Source organism: Talpa occidentalis, unplaced genomic scaffold (assembly GCF_014898055.3).
Source record: "Talpa occidentalis isolate TD23 unplaced genomic scaffold, MPIMG_talOcc4v2.1 talOcc4.10, whole genome shotgun sequence".
Classification (NCBI taxonomy): Eukaryota; Metazoa; Chordata; class Mammalia; order Eulipotyphla; family Talpidae; genus Talpa; species Talpa occidentalis.
In genome coordinates, this window is record NW_023600993.1 from 84,333,248 (window position 1) to 84,349,114 (window position 15,867).

The 15,867-nt window shown below is 39.1% G+C and overlaps 1 protein-coding gene across 13 annotated transcripts in view; it reads left to right on the plus strand.

Annotated features, from left to right (window-relative positions):
• Nucleotides 1-15,867, plus strand: part of NDRG3 (NDRG family member 3) — a 69,197-nt gene that overhangs the window by 26,239 nt on the left and 27,091 nt on the right. For 2 of the 13 annotated variants that reach the window (XM_037495514.2, XM_037495518.2), the window contains exons 3-6: nt 3,654-3,689; nt 12,565-12,670; nt 13,774-13,894; nt 15,588-15,650. In XM_037495514.2, coding sequence (XP_037351411.1) covers nt 3,654-3,689; nt 12,565-12,670; nt 13,774-13,894; nt 15,588-15,650 — 326 coding nt within the window. Of the gene's footprint in view, nt 1-3,653; nt 3,690-6,150; nt 6,281-6,554; nt 6,732-7,654; nt 7,775-11,973; nt 12,061-12,563; nt 12,671-13,773; nt 13,895-15,587; nt 15,651-15,867 lie in introns of those variants that run through there. The other 11 variants (XM_037495517.2, XM_037495521.2, XM_037495510.2 and 8 more) reach the window with 10 other exon arrangements.

Here is a 15,867-nt window from a genome sequence, read left to right on the forward strand (position 1 = left end):
AATCTGGAATGGTATCTTTCAACATGGACAGAAAGAAAATAGAAGTCACCCAGAATTTGAAACTCATAGAAGCTTTGTTAGGATGGAACCAAATACCTTGAATATTAGATAAATAGGTCCCCCCAGGGAAGTCTTTTCCTTCCAAAATGTACCCACCAAGTAGTTAATTTTTTAATAAGTTCAGAGAATATGACTTCATTGACAACAGATGAGTGGGGGACCAGCTAATGATCTCCATTCACAAATTCTGGATGCCAAACACTGTGAAGCCAGGCATATCCTTTCTCCAGGATGATCACTATTCTTTTTTCTTTTTTTAAAGATTTATTTACTTATGCATACAAGAGCTGGGATGTAGGCTAGAGGTGCAGGGGGTGAGAGGATTCACTAGAGACAGAGTGGGGAACAGAACAGGTGGATTGACTGAAATACACTGCTGAGGGGCGCAGTGGCCGAGACAGGAGAGGTCTGCTGTGCCATGTGGGTTAGCTTCTTAGCCAGGGATTGAACCCCTGCTGCAGTGGCTGCAGATTGCTTCATAGTGCTGAGTGAGATTTAACCCCTTGCACTACCAGAGAGGCCTCAGGATGATCACTCTTAAAACCTAATGCCACTTAGTCTCCCCTCACTTATTAGTTATCTTTTTTATTCCTCCCCCCTCCCCCCCCCCATCTACTGTGGAAATGGATTATCATGTTAGGTACTCCACAAATAAAAGAGAGCTTTGGTTTCTGGAGAGAATTATCTCTCTCTACTTCTGGCTTTTCCCTTTGTGCTCATCTCAGACACTTTAGTATCTCACAAAATGCCTCAGGGCTATGATCACATGATTGTGTGGAAGGGGAATTTATGCATACAGTGACAGCTGCTTCCCAAATAGCTCATCATAACATGTGTCTCTCTATCCATCACCAAGATTTTAGTTCAGACTAGAGTGATTTTTCTCTAATCTTTCTAATTAATGTTTAAAGGAAGCTCTGGGAGACCTGTAAGATCAAAGCCCTAATATGGTTTGTTTTGACTTCATTATAAAGTATTCGTCAAAAGATTAAATGAATCTTTAAATCCTATATTACAAAATACTAAGTTACAACCATATTTTTTGGTACCATATCCTTTTCTCTAATTTTGTGATTGTGCATTCATTGTAGAAAAGTATAAAGGAAATCATAATCACCCATAATCTCTCTATTCAGAAGTAGCTGCTGCTGTTACTGTTCTGGTATTTTTCTTCCAGTTTCTTTTAGTGCATATTTTAATGTGGTTGAGGTCAAACTGTATGAACTATTTTGTATCCTATCTTATTTTCACTTCATGACCATGTGATATTTTAAACTGGAATGCAATAGTTTTTTGTTGCTTTTGGTCCAATATCACAATAAAAATCTTGGAACATTTAGTTTTGTTATACAGTATACCCCCTTATCCATAAGGATATATGTTCCAAGACCCTTGATGTTTGAAACTGTGGATGGTATATTAAGTATACTATGTTTTTTTTCATATACATACATACCTATGATAAAGTTTCATTTATAAATTAAGTATAGCAAGAGACTATGAACAATAACCATAAAATAAAATAATTATGATAATTTACTGTAATAAAATTATGTGAAAGTCATCAGTTGCTTTCCCAAAATTTCTGCCTTTGTGTCTCCTAAAATATCTTATAGGTATTATTTTCAGACTGCCATTGACTGAAAACACAGAAAGTGAAACTGAGGACAAGGAGGGGACTGCAGTATTGGCTTATTTGTTTTATAGATACATATCAAGCCCCTGATTTATTCCAGGCCCTGTGCCATATTTGGGGGAAATGCAAATTGAATCAGGAAGCAGGTACTCTCTGACTGGTCATTATATCCCAATGAAACTGCCTACCCTAGTCCATGAGAGAGGATCCTTTCCACTTCTTATAGTTCTAATTAGGAATTAAACACAATGACTGACTTCTCTGATGAAGCTCCCAGGCATTTTATTGGGCTAGTGGGAGACATGGAACATTGTGATACTTTTTGGCAATGGCAACATTCCTTGGAAATGTGCTACCCAGTCCCATCTGCACAGTATCTTTGTCTTTCCATGCTGTGACCCCCATCAGACTTTGTGAATTCAGTTTCATGCCAGGAATAACACTTAAGACTAACTGCATCTATCGCTCTCTTTCCTCTTCTCAGTGTCATCTGCAGTATCTCCATGATTAGTGATCTGTTGTGATCTTAATACCATCTTTAGAGAAACAAGGGCTGCTCATCTATAACCTTATTCCTTTAAAAGCTTTCTGTGTACATCAACAGTGTCTGATAAAAGTATCTACAGTATATGGAAATATTCTGTATCTGTACTCCCCAATAATATAGTAGCCACATGTGTATGCTGAGCTCTCGCAATACAGCTAATGTAACTAAGAAATTGAATTTTTAACTTTAGTTGACCCATGTCAGGAACCGCTATCACACTGGATAGTGCTCTAGATCATCACAGCTGGCTCCACCGGTTCCTATCATAGGGAAGACAGTTTGGAGTTTTTTGGTGCTTTGTTTTTACCATATTGGGCTGTGGTTTTAATCCCTGTATTTTGTCCTGCCAGCAATGTGGGTTGTGGGATGCAGAACTGTTTCTAAAAGGGTAGGGTCCTCCTGAAATGGAATGGGACTACTTAGTACTCCTTTGAGATCATATTCATAGATCTTCTGTGGAGGGGTGGGATAGCTCTTGGGAAAGTGCTTATTACAACCTCCAGGCTTTCTGGAAGTTGTAGACAGAATTGATATGATAATTCATTTTCTAAGTAATAAGAGGGGCTTTTCAGGAGAGAGAGAGTTCTAATTTATGAAAAAACAAGTCGGGAGATTTTTTTTCCTTTTCTCAAATACATCAGTCATTACCCTTTTTATATTCTTGTGTCATACTCTTGCAACTCTGGCATCTGAAATGCTTGCTGCAAAATGCCTCTGAGTCATTGCCATTGATTTATTTATTTTTTTCTCTTTCAATCAGACATTACTGTGGCATAATCTCTTTTTAGAAGCTTGATGAATTCTCATTGGATCTTTTGACTATGTTCTGCTTTTTAAATGATTGGGTGATTTGTCTTTTTTTTTTTTTTTTCCCTATCAGCAGTTTCATGGGATGCAACAGATAGGCCAATGCATTAGGAATCCTGTTTTGTCTTTTCCTCCTTTGGTGACAATGCCTTTCTTCCTTGTTAAATTTTAAGTCTTCAGTTTCTTTGTTCTCTTCATGCTTTGCCTAATGTCTGGTTCTGGGCAACCTAGCTTCTGCCAGCCTTTGTTCCTCTCAAGATTTTCCTCCCAGGTACTTCCTGTGTGAGTTGTGAGTGTGCACTCAGACTGATTTATGTTTAACCCGCTGTTCTTCTCAGCTAGGGATGCAAGAAGTTATAGCCTTTACTGGGAAACCAGGTTCCTTTCCATTGTCTTCACAGTAAGCCCACCAAGTGAAATCTTACCTCTAAAGACTTTTACTAACACGTTTAGGAACCTCTGAAGCCTTTTGATAAGAACCTTTGTAGTTTTACGGCAACTGGGAGACTACACATGCACTGCTTTCACTGTGAACTGAATTTGCTGCACATTTGGGGAAGCCACATGGGGAAACTGACTGTGTTTTCTGCCTTCTGTTGACAGAATGGTACACGAAACTTCCAGGACTTTGACTGTCAGGTAAGGACTGTACAAGCACCAAGGAGGGCTGTGTACAGAAACTCGGCAGTGCTTTCTTCCCTCCCTGTGTTGATGGTCTTTGTAGACATGGATCTCTTTTCATAGCTAACCATGGTTCCTTCATGTTCTCTGGTCATTGGATCAAGTTTTTTAAAAATGATTTGCTGTCATGTTCATAAATTGCCTGCCAGGTGCCTGTTTTATGATTATAGGTTATGGGATTGAGCTGTCTCTTTGTGATTAATATCTCCTGTCCTAAAATAATATTGGAAACCCCAGTCAGAGATATCAAATGGAAGGTCGACACCTCAATACAGAGAAGTGGAGAAGGGGCAGTTTGGAGAGGGGACTTATTCACAGCAAAATCTTCTAAAAGAAATGAACAAATTAAATGTTATTATTACAAAATGCAGGTTTCAGTTGGCTTTGTATTTGGAAATGCAAGATTCAACCTGACTCATTATCATTTACTTAAGTGATATGTGTTCTTCCTTGTCTGTTTTTACCTGTGGCTCTATTGCCAATTTGAAGATCAGTGAAATGAACCAACAACTTTCCATGTACCTGCTTTATCTATAGACTGTTCCCGAAAAAAGTGGGAAGAAGGCATGTGTGCATGGAAATGGGAACCTTATAAGACCTTATAGACAGCATGACTCCTCCTTTTGGGACTGATGTCATGGCAGTAGCTGGCAGAAACCATGAGAAGCAGACACAGAGGGAATTAGGCAGGAAAGGAGGATTCTGGGAAGCCAGATTTCTTGCTTCCCAGGATTCAACCACCCTATACAGTTATTTTCAGTTATGTATTTTGTATTGAGTGTATTGGAATCTCCAGAGCATTAGCATTCAAAGGAAGAACTGATAATCTATCTCCTAGTCAAACCAGTCATATCAATCATTTGTTAGGTACCTAAAATAGCTACTAAACATGCTTCATCTCCAGTTCTTGGAGCAGTACCACAATGTGATTTTTATTATCCCTGTTTTACAGATGAGGAAATGGAGAATCAGGTTTCATAATTTACCAGAGTATAAAATTAGTGTTGAAAAACCCCATCGTCCCTGAATTTGTTGCCTATCCTTTTCCCACCTGGAAACTTGCAGAGCTGAGATGTTGTGAAGAGTTGTAGTTAAAGCTGGGGTTCCTTGGCAGAACAGATGAGACTCACTTTGGAAGGGATAGGCTCATAATGCTGTTACAGATTTCCAAGTCCCAATGCCAAATGTCACTTGTTGTTACTGTTTGGTACTTTATGTAGATAACATAATCAACGTGCTATTTGAGAATCATTTGCTGTCAGTTCTTTATTTAAAAAAAAGCGGTTATATTATTTTTTGATAGATGGTAGCAGTCAAGTCTGGATTTAATTGTTCTGAATTTGATTTCCCTTTAGTTGTGGTTTGGATCCTCAGTTGAATCAGTTGGACTTAACAGTTGTTAATATTTGATAAAATTGGGCCTCCCCGGTGGCGCAGCGGTTGAGCGCTGGGTTGCGAAGCTGCCCGTGGCCTCTGTGGCGCCGGTTCGATCCCCAGCTGCTCCCCGGCCACCGGAGGAGGGTCCCACATGGCGCGCAGACCTCTCCTGCCGCGCGCTGCTCCCCTCAGCAGTGTACTTCGGTCCTTCTGCCTGCTCTGCTCCCCGCTCTGGCTCTGGTGAATTCTCTCACCCTCCCGTGCTTCTGACTGTACCCAGTGCTTGTATAAATAAATAAATAAATCTTTAAAAAAAAAAAAATATTTGATAAAATTTACCTAGGAGATGATATGAGAGAGGGTAACAGCAAAATTCAAGGTAAGGAATTCCAAAAGCGATGTGTGTGTGTGTATGTATACATATACATATGCATGTATATGTGTACACTCCCACCTGAAAATATGGAAGCATTTATTTTCATCAACTTGACTGTCCCCTTCCCAAAAAAGAAAATTGAAATATAAAAAATTACATGTTTATTACAAAATAGATAAGAAAAAAGCAAATAAATAAAAATCACCTGTTGTATCACCAGTGTTAACATTTTGATGTATATCCTTGCGTATTTTTCTCACTCATAAATATACTTAGATATAAATGAAATTGAGTTTTAGTAATATAACTATGAATCACTTTTTAATATTCAGGCTTTTAAAAAATAGCAAATATCCTTGCTATTTTAATGAAGCTTTGATATAGTAACAAGTTATGGCCTTAGGAAATACAACTTTTAGTTCAGTTCTGATACAAATTGAATGATGGCTAGTGTTTGTCACTGTCCACATGTCTGTCACTGGTTTGAATGTATAGGTTTTTTGTGTTGTAAAGAGGAAAAAACCATAGGCGCTGCTTCTCTCCCTTTAGCTCTCTTGAATACTCTACTGCCATTCTCATCTGTCTGTTATAGGCTTATGTGATGTTATGGAGGCTAGGGGTAGAGTGACAAGCTAGTAGAAGGCCTAGGAAGTAATAATTGTGATATGAGAAATCTAGAATGTTCTGGTTTGCCTGAAGTCTTCCTGGAAACCAGTAGGCATTCTAATGAGACAAACCAGAATAAATCTAAAGCTGACATTGTCGCTAAATGGAAAGTCATTCAGTCCTGGCATTGGTGATGTACCTGGGGTTAACTGAAGCCATTTTATCTGGACTTTCTTCTGATTTCTGCCTTATCTTAGAAAAATCTTTAAGGAATCCTTGATGATATCCCCAGGATATCATCTTGGCGTCATCAACCAAACATGCAATTTCACTCTGAACTGCCTTTCTCCTTCATTTCTTTATTAACTACATGCTTTTTTTTTTTTTCAATAATTGAAAGTGTAATTTAAAAGTATAGCATTTCTCTTTGTTCTTTGTTCTAAGTGACATCACTGCTATATAGTTCTTCTGAGGCTAGCAGCAGTTATATTTGTATAAAAGAGTAATGAAGGAAGGGGTGATTAGAGGTGACATGCTTAGAATTGATGAGAAGGAGAAAAGAGCCTACTGCCAGATGAAACAATGAATTAGTAGCCTATGTCCACTTATCTACTTCAGTGCTGCTTAATTCTCCTCTCCTTGTAAGACCTTTTAAAAGTTTGGATTTAGAGCTGAGACTGATGCTATAATTTCCTTTTATGTGTGATATCTTGCTTTAAAAAAATATTAGCACTTGTATATAATCAGAAACAAATTTAGAAAATTTAAGAAAGATAAGAATAAAAGTTACCTGTAATTCTTCTGTCTAGAGATAACCATATGTTACTTCTTTCCAGTTTTTACTTTTATATTCTGGTTATCAAAAGAGCACATGCTCACAGTTGAATATTTGGAAAAACACAAAGAATTGCGTTGTAACTAGGAAAAAGTTCATAATTATATAAATTGGGACATCATGTTAATATATTGTGTTGAGTACATGTGTGTATATATGTATAATTTTTATAAAATAATAATTTTTAAATTTATATGGTTGTGCTGGCTGTATAATTTTGTATTGCTTTTTCTGACTTGGTACTAGAACACAACCTCATGACTTAACTATTCCATTACTTTTGGAAATTAGATTGCTTGTTGGTGGCCTGCCTGGTGGCGCAGGGGTTAAAGTCTTAGTGCTATCAAGCTCTCGCCAGCCACTGGGGCATGAATTCTATTAGATCCCCAGCCAGGGAGCTAACCCACATGTGCAGCAGACCTTTCCAGTCTCACCCGCTGCTCCCCTCAGCAATGTATTTCAGTAGATCTGCCTGTTCTGCTCCCCACTCTGTGTCTGGTGAATCCTGTCAACACCCCCCACCCCGAACCTCTGGCCTATACCCCAGTTCTTGCGTGAGTAAATAAAAACAAAAATTTAAAAATTAGATTGATTGTAATATGTTCATTTCACTAAATATTTTCATGCATAAATTTTACGCACACTTTGGGTAGATTTTTGAAATGAGCATCTTGAAATGAGTCTTGTCATATCTTATCAAATTGCCTTCCACTTCCACCAGAGGAGTACTCAGTAAATATCAATGGAGAGTGAAAAGCTTGTGTCTGTCAGGATATATCATTGCTGTAGAAGATGCAGATAATAGAGTGAACTCACAAGAATGGAATTCTTGCTCCTTGGATAATCCAGGCATGGCCAAGTGCTGAGTAATTTCATGCTTACTGTTTAATTTTAGTAGCTCTTTGTAGGACTGATTTATGGAAGGCTAGTTTTTAGCACCAACTTTAAACAACTTTAAACTTCTGTTTTTAAACAACTTTAAACTTCTGCATATTTCTTGGTAAATGGTTATCATTACAAAATAAGAATTAAGTGAAATAAATATCCTGAAAATTCCTTCTCCAGAAAAGAGGTGTTTGGAAGACCTGGGTTCAGTCACTTGCCATAGTCCGTGTTAGAGAGCTTGAATCAGTCCATGCTCCTCCCCTGGCCTTGAAGCCTTCCCACATGTGGCCCCCAGCTTCCTTTCAACCTCATGCCCCACTTATGCCCCACTTCTTCCCTTTGTATACTTCCCAGTCCATAGGAAAACTGGAATTACTGCTGACCTACCCCTCTTCAGCTCTGCGCTTTTCCTTAGGCATAGCCTTTGTTTCCAGTTGCTCCCCTTGAGATGCCCCCCTTTTTGGTGGGGTGGGGAGGGTGGGGAACTTCATTTTATTAAGTGTTGAGAATATAGTACTTTTTCTCATTCAGGGAAAAAAGGAATCTTATAGGAAAAACTAAGATCCTCTCACTGCCCCCCATCTCAGTTTCCCTTCCCCTGTCACTAGAGTGTTTATTTCTCTTACAAGCTCTGTAACGTGGTGGGCATGATGACTGCCTTCTGCCCAAAATTCACATCCTTCCAATATGTAATAGTAGCCTCACTTTTAAGAGAAGATCTTTGCCTGTAAATCTAAGAAAGGAAAAGACCAGGGAACTATTCTTGTTGGCTAAGCCTGGGTCGCATGTGTGGATGTGGGTCACGTGCATATCTCTGAACCACTCATGTGAGCAGAGCAGACCCCTTCCTACGTGGCCTCTCCCAGAGTGTCCACATTCTCAGAAGGTATTCTGAGCTGTTGTGTAGGGGGTAATCATTCATTCATTTTTCCCTCCTCGTTAACCAAGACTATGTGAAGAAGATATTGGAGTTATTTTATATAGACAGATTACTGGGAAAGAGCTATGACCAAAGCCTCATATATATGCTCTACCTTGAGCTGTGTTTGAGCACAACCTCTCATTGTGTAGTCACACCATCTATAGAATGCTGGGGTGACGGGCGAGGTAGTTGGAGAAATAGCCTGTATAGCTGAAAGGTGACAGTAGCATCACTCCCTGTAGTGACCTGAACGTGAATCAGCTCCATAGACAGGGTCTGTTCACTCTTATCTCCAGATGGAGATGTGTTCAAACTATTCACACACAGGGTCACCAAGGAAGTATTTCCAAGTCCATACAGAGGTGTCTTCTTTCTTTTGCATATTTTTTCATTCTACTAAGCACATTTACATTCACACACTTTGAAAATGAAGATAAAACTATGAGACACTGACAACCAAGGGTTGTTCCAAATAGGGCAACAGTTAAATAGAATAGACTCTTGGCCTTTTGACACTTTAGTGGTCACATAATATGAGGGCATATTATGGGGAGGTAGGGGCTGAGATCTTTTTAAAATGTTGAAATTTTGTAGAGCACTAGTGTTAACTATGACTTTCATCCAGACTATGAAATAATGACAAAGTTTAGTAAATCCTCTCTTAAGGTTGTCAGTAAGTTCATGGAAATTGCCACTTTAAGCAAAATGATATATAATGAAACCCCAAGAAAACCGATGAATACATGGGGAGAACATGCAAACTCCACACAGACAGTTGTCCCAGTGTGGAATCAATTTTTCTTTTCAACATAAACAAATAATATTGACTAAAACAACATTAGTTAAGCACCTGCTATAATTACTTGGCCCTGTTCCCTCATCTACTTCCAATTTGTTCTTTTATATCCTATCTTTAATAACTCCCTTTTCTTCATCATTCTCCTGACAGCTCACTGTCCTCCAATCACACATAATATCATCTATTTCCTGGCCTTGGGAGGGCCTGCTAACCCTAGAACCAAGGTATAAACTGGTTTTACCCTTAGTTCTTGGTAGCACAGTTAGGGCAAAGCTGGAATGTCTAAGCAAGAGCCTACTGAAGGTTTGAGTAGACCAAAAAAAAAAAAAAAAAAAGACTCCCAGCAAGTTGATTGTCAAGGTGACAATTTTTTGCACACTCTTCAGTTTTGATTCTCCTGTAGTATCACCCATCTGGCAGGGACAGGCTTCTCCTCTTCCTCTTAGTTATTTCTTTCACTCAAGCAATAAAATGAGATCAAAACCTCCTGCAATTCTCTTTCTGAACCTTTCACCCCTCCCAGAAGGAAACAAAATCCTAAAGTTTAGTGTACAGCCCTTCTCTTTCAAGTTTTTACATTTTAAATATATGTATGTAAACATATAATCTATATAGTGTTGCTTTTTTTAAAAAAAATCTATATAAGTGGTATATTTAAATATATCCTTCTGTGTTTCCTCTCAGTATTTTCAAGATTTTCATTATCAATGCTTCTATTTCTAGTTCATTCAGTATTATTTACTTCATTACGTAATATATCAATTTATCAACTTTCCCAATGAGAAATAGACTATTTCCAAGTCTTTAGATATTACAAATAAGGCTGCATTGTCTGTCTCTGTGCTTTTTGTGTATCTGCCAATGTTTGAGATTTTCTTTAGATTATACCTAAAAGTAAAAGTGCTGTAGACACCTCTTAACTTTACTAGAAATTATCAAATTGTTGTCCAGAATTGGTCCCAGTTTACACGCTTGCCAACAGTGTTATGAGAGTTATTTCTCTATATCTTGACTAATACTTGGTATTATCTGACTTTAAAAATTTTGTTATTCTGGGGACTCCCTGGTGGTGCAGCAGGTTGAGCGCAGTGCTGTGGAGCTGTGCACAGCCTCTGCAGCGCGGGTTCGATTCCCAGCCGGTCAGGGAGATTCCCACATGGTGCAGCAGACTCTCCTGTCTCACCCACTACTCCCCTCAGCAGTGTATTTCAGTCCGTCTGCCTGTTCTGCTCCCTGCTCTGTCTCTGGTGAATCCTCTCACCCTCCCGTGCTTCTGACCTGTACTCCAGTTCTTGTATAAAAATAAATAAATCTTTAAAAAAAAATTTTTTTTTTGTGATTCTAGTGTTTGTGAAATTGCATCTCATTGAATTTAATTTGTACTTGCCTGACTACTAATGTCATCCTCCTCAATTTTCTATAACAGCATCCTATTCATTTCTTTCATAGCACTTACCACAAGCTCTTATTATGGGCTGGTTGATTTGTGTTTATTGTCTGCTTCCCTGTCTCTAGACACATCTCTGTAAAAGTAGTGTCTCATTTCTCTTGTTCATTGTGTTCTCCCCAGGGTCTGGTAGTAGGGATTCAATAAATTGTTTAATGAATGAACCTGGTGGTAAAGGGGTTCTTCAGTAAGTCTGACATGACTACAAGAGAAATGTGCACAGAAATTTATTTCTTTGTATTCCTCCCATTCAAACCCTATACTTTATTTCATGGCCAGTTCACCGAGCCTGCTTCTCTCCTTCATTTATTTCTTCCCTTTTTTTGAACATTTGAATTGACTTGGATAAGACATAATGGAGAAATAAGATTTAATAAAGAATAGCAGAAATAATGAGTCATTCACAATTTGATTTATTGACACTATCTGGCCCAACCTGGGGCCTATGTTTTGAGGTACACTGTTGTTCAGCTAATTTAACGTTGTACTATGCCCCACACCCGAAAAGAAATGAAAGCTCTGATGAGGTTCATCATCAATAGCACATTAAATTGGAATGGGAGCCCTTGCCTTTGTTGGGATTTTTATTGACAGTTATTCTTGCCCTGTCTACTATAAGATTTTCTGAGATTGGTGCAGATTTCATCAGCAAAAATTGACTAGCATGCTAATTTTTTATTTTTGAAAAATAGAGACACTGAAGAGGACTAGGATAAATCTTAGTTAACTTTACTACAGTCCCTTTCTTTAACATCCAACCACTTTTAGTGCTGGTCTCAGCAGCTTCAATTGCATCTTGTTCCAGTTTTATTCAACACCTGGATTCTGCTCTGACTACATTCTAAACTTTCCTCGGGTCTTGGTTTGAGGTACAGGGAGCAAGCCCCCAAGCTAAATTAAACCAGAGTAATGCAGGGATGTCTTAGAACTTATAAGCATACACAGCTCAAATCAGGAATCTACTATGAATTCCTAAGTTTACTTCTGTTTTCAAGACAGGAACTGAGCTGAGGATGGAATCTCTTAATCATAATGCAGGGAAGGATGCTGACCCAGCACAGACCAGATGCCACCTAATTCCAGTAAGCTGTGGCCATTTGGTTACTTTCTACAAACCTGACAGCCATGAGCCTTTTCTGTGATCTAGGACAGCTCCCAGGAAAGGGGAGAGATTTTAGGTAGACACACCCGTTTCCTAAACATGCATTTTGAGACTTTGAAACCTCTGGTTATTACCTAGCAGCTTTTTCATGTCTTCTGCTTCCTTAACTTTTCTTCCACCAATTCTTACCTAACTCCTTACCCAATTTGCTGATCTCCTCTGCATAGCCAGTGCTTAACAGATCTTTAACTCCCCTCCCTTAAAACAGTGACCTTTGTGGATGAGAAGGTATATATTTCATTCATTTGTTTATTTGGAAGGAATAAGGAAGTGGAAATATTCTGTGTAACACCTCTCTGGTATGCTTGTAGATCAGTGATGTGTCCTTGCCCCAAGTGGAGAGAGTGAATCAGGTATTGTGAAACTTCAGCAACCCAGGGAATCCATTCTGCCTTTGTTGAGACTTTACATTCTCTTCTTACAGGAACATGACATAGAAACAACTCATGGTGTGGTCCACGTCACGATAAGAGGCCTTCCGAAGGGAAACAGACCAGTTATTCTTACATACCATGACATTGGCCTCAATCGTATGTATTTAATTTTATACCTTCCCTTTTTAGCTTAATACTTAATATTTGTATATTAGAAAAGAAACCCTAGGGTTCCAATAGACCATAGGTTTTCTCCTCTTTGCCCTAATCGTCCCTTCTCATTGCTACATATGTTAATGGCAGGGCTGAAGTTCCTGAGAAGTGTTTTGGGAGATCCTAGAATTATATCTCACCTTTGTAACATATCTGTTAAAGGATGAAGACTGTGTGATGAACTAGTTAAGAAAAAAGTACTGAAATCAACAAGGGTTTGTTTTTATTTTTTTTTAAGGCTATGCTGCTTAGGATTTTTCATATTTCAGGTTAGAATTTTGTTGTGAGTTCTTCAATGAATTAATAAAGTATCCTTGCCATGGCCTATCATCAGTAGCTTTCAGTGGATGTTTCCAGATGCTATTGTAAGATTCTGGCAGTGGCCACAGACACATGGAGTCTTCTGTATACATCTGTTTTTCCTTCCTTCCTCCCTCCCTCCTCCTCCTCCTTCTTTCTTTCTCTCTCCCCCCCCACTGCCCTTTCTGTCTCTCTCTCTCTCCTTCCTTCCCTTCCCCTCCCTTCCCCTTCCCTTCCCTTCTTCTCTAACTTTAAGAGGTGACTGCATTTGAGACTATAGTCTATAGCATGACGTGACTTAGCAGTTATATTAACAGGGTAGAAATTGAAGAACAGCCTCTCCATGCACCCTAGCACTTTGCCAAGAGACAGTCTTCTACATGGTGAATGTAAGCAGACCAAGATACTGTAGCCATGTTCTTGGGGTATAGTCAGTGTGTCTATGGCACATAGGGCGATGAGCTACATGAGAAATGACAGCGTTATTGGTATGAGATTATTTTTTGCATCACCAGTATTGGTTTCAACTTAATATAGACATTGCGTAGAATTGAGAATTAGTTGTGATTTTCAAATCATTGAGATGTCTGGTATTCAGCCTTCAGGGCAACTTGAATTAGACTGTTCGGGTACATCACTTTAGTGGAACAGTGATCAAAAGAGAGTAAAAGAGGAAGTGAGATGGAATTGACTGAACAGAGGAGAGATGAAGAGTCTATGACTTATGAGTATTTTCACTCTTGCAGATAAATCCTGTTTCAATGCATTCTTTAACTTTGAGGATATGCAAGAGATTACCCAGCACTTTGCTGTCTGTCATGTGGATGCCCCAGGCCAACAGGAAGGTGCACCCTCATTCCCAACAGGGTAAGGCCACAATTAAGATCTTCTGGGCGGCATGCACTCAGAAAAGCAAATGTCTGAGCTTCTGTGGGATAAGTAACATTCACTTCCCTTCCCATACTGGTTGGTTCTAGCACAGCAGATAGATTATACATAACCACCCATCCTCATATTTTCTCTCCTGGCTCTGAGGGGACTGTTCTGTACAACCTGTTGAAGGAAACTGCATGTTTTCCCACCTCCAGGGATAAATAGGAACCTGCCTCCCTTTAATCACAAGGCATGAGTGTCTGGAATGGCCACTTATCACTTTTATCTGTCCTCATCCTCATCTATTTAGGATTTGTCATTTTTGTGTTCCTTCCTGAAACTCAGCTATCTAGGCCCAAACTCAGATCAGATCCCTCTGGGCTGCTGGTTGTACCTTACCTCCCAATCTGGTGACAAGAATTTGAATATCAGTGTAACCATTTATTCTAAGAAGTGTTCTCTCAGTTAGAGCTGTACTTGAAGCTCTCAATCTCTGCAAAGCAGGCATAGAATGTAACTACGGACTCCCCAACTCTTCCTTAATTATTGAGCGGAGTTTGGAGGAGGAGAGAAATCACAAACTGTGGGATGGTAGTTCTTCCCTTCCCTCTTACTCATCTTCAGAGCTGCCTTTGTGACTGACTGCTGTGAAATAGACCATTGCAGAAGAATGCTAGTTAACACTTGTACACTACTAAAACAATATTCCTGGCACTACTTTACTTTAAAAACTAAATTTAATCCTCACAACCCTATAGAATAGGTTTGCTATTTTTCCCATTTTACAAGTGAGGAAACTGAGGCTCGGAGATATTAAGTAATTTGGCCAAGATTAGTTATATAGCAATTAAGTAGCAGAGCTGGGATTTTTAATCCCAGCAGTTTGACTCAAGAACCCATGTTATTGACTATGTCTAAGCTGTTTCTCAAATGTCAGTTGGCCAGTGACTAGTTTATACCCAACAAGATTTTTTTTCTACTTTCAATATTCATATACACACAAATATGTGCACAAATGACTCAAGAGAATTTCATTGTTTAAGGTGTTCCAGGCAGAGGCAGACTTCCCTGTCAGATGTAGCGCAGATCATGCCTTATATATAGGAGGCTGTCATAAGATCCCTTTCACCTTTGATTCTGTAACCATAATGGACGCGTGGTTTATATCATGAAGCAAATTCAAAAGCAAACAATAAAATAACCGTGTTATCCTGTGCCTCAACAGCATTCATAATGAGGAGCCCAGGATTTGTGACTTTGTGCCTAGACCTATAAAGCTTGGTTTATTTTTGCATATACCTGCCTAAATATAAGCAGCCAAACAAGAGCCACCTCCTGAGGTGACACTTACTGCTGGGAATTTTCTGAGCCTGAACCCTAAATTAAAGTGATTGTTAGGGAGCTGGAAATACTCTGAGAGAGCCTCATTACCAGTTCTTTCCAAATGGCTTCCTCTGGTCCTAGAGGCTGCTCTGTAGGATATAGAAACATGTAATTCTTTTACTTTCTTCTTAGCATGGTAGTCATAGAGTCACACACATACTGCAATTACTTCCAGGCAACAAATCACCTCCTTTGAGGCTTTGGTAAAGAGAATGCGTTTATCTAATAGCTCCCTACTTTTCTAGCTGTTCTAGTAGGAAATATGAATGCATTCTAATTCAGGAGATATCCCTCTGGATTTCAGGTACCAATACCCCACAATGGATGAGTTGGCTGAAATGCTACCGTCTGTTCTTACCCACTTAAGGTAGGTTTATTCTGCAATTCTTTTACGTGGCCTCTGTTGACTTTCTATTGTGTGTCTGATCTAGGGGGTATGATGGTGAGAAAAACAGTAGTTACTGCTTTCTAGGAGTTTACATCTTAGTGGGAGAATTAACAGGTACGCAAAGTTACAACTGAAGTGCCTAAGAAGAAGGGTGTTGTGATGGACAATAAAGGCAGTATCTACACAGCAGACAAAG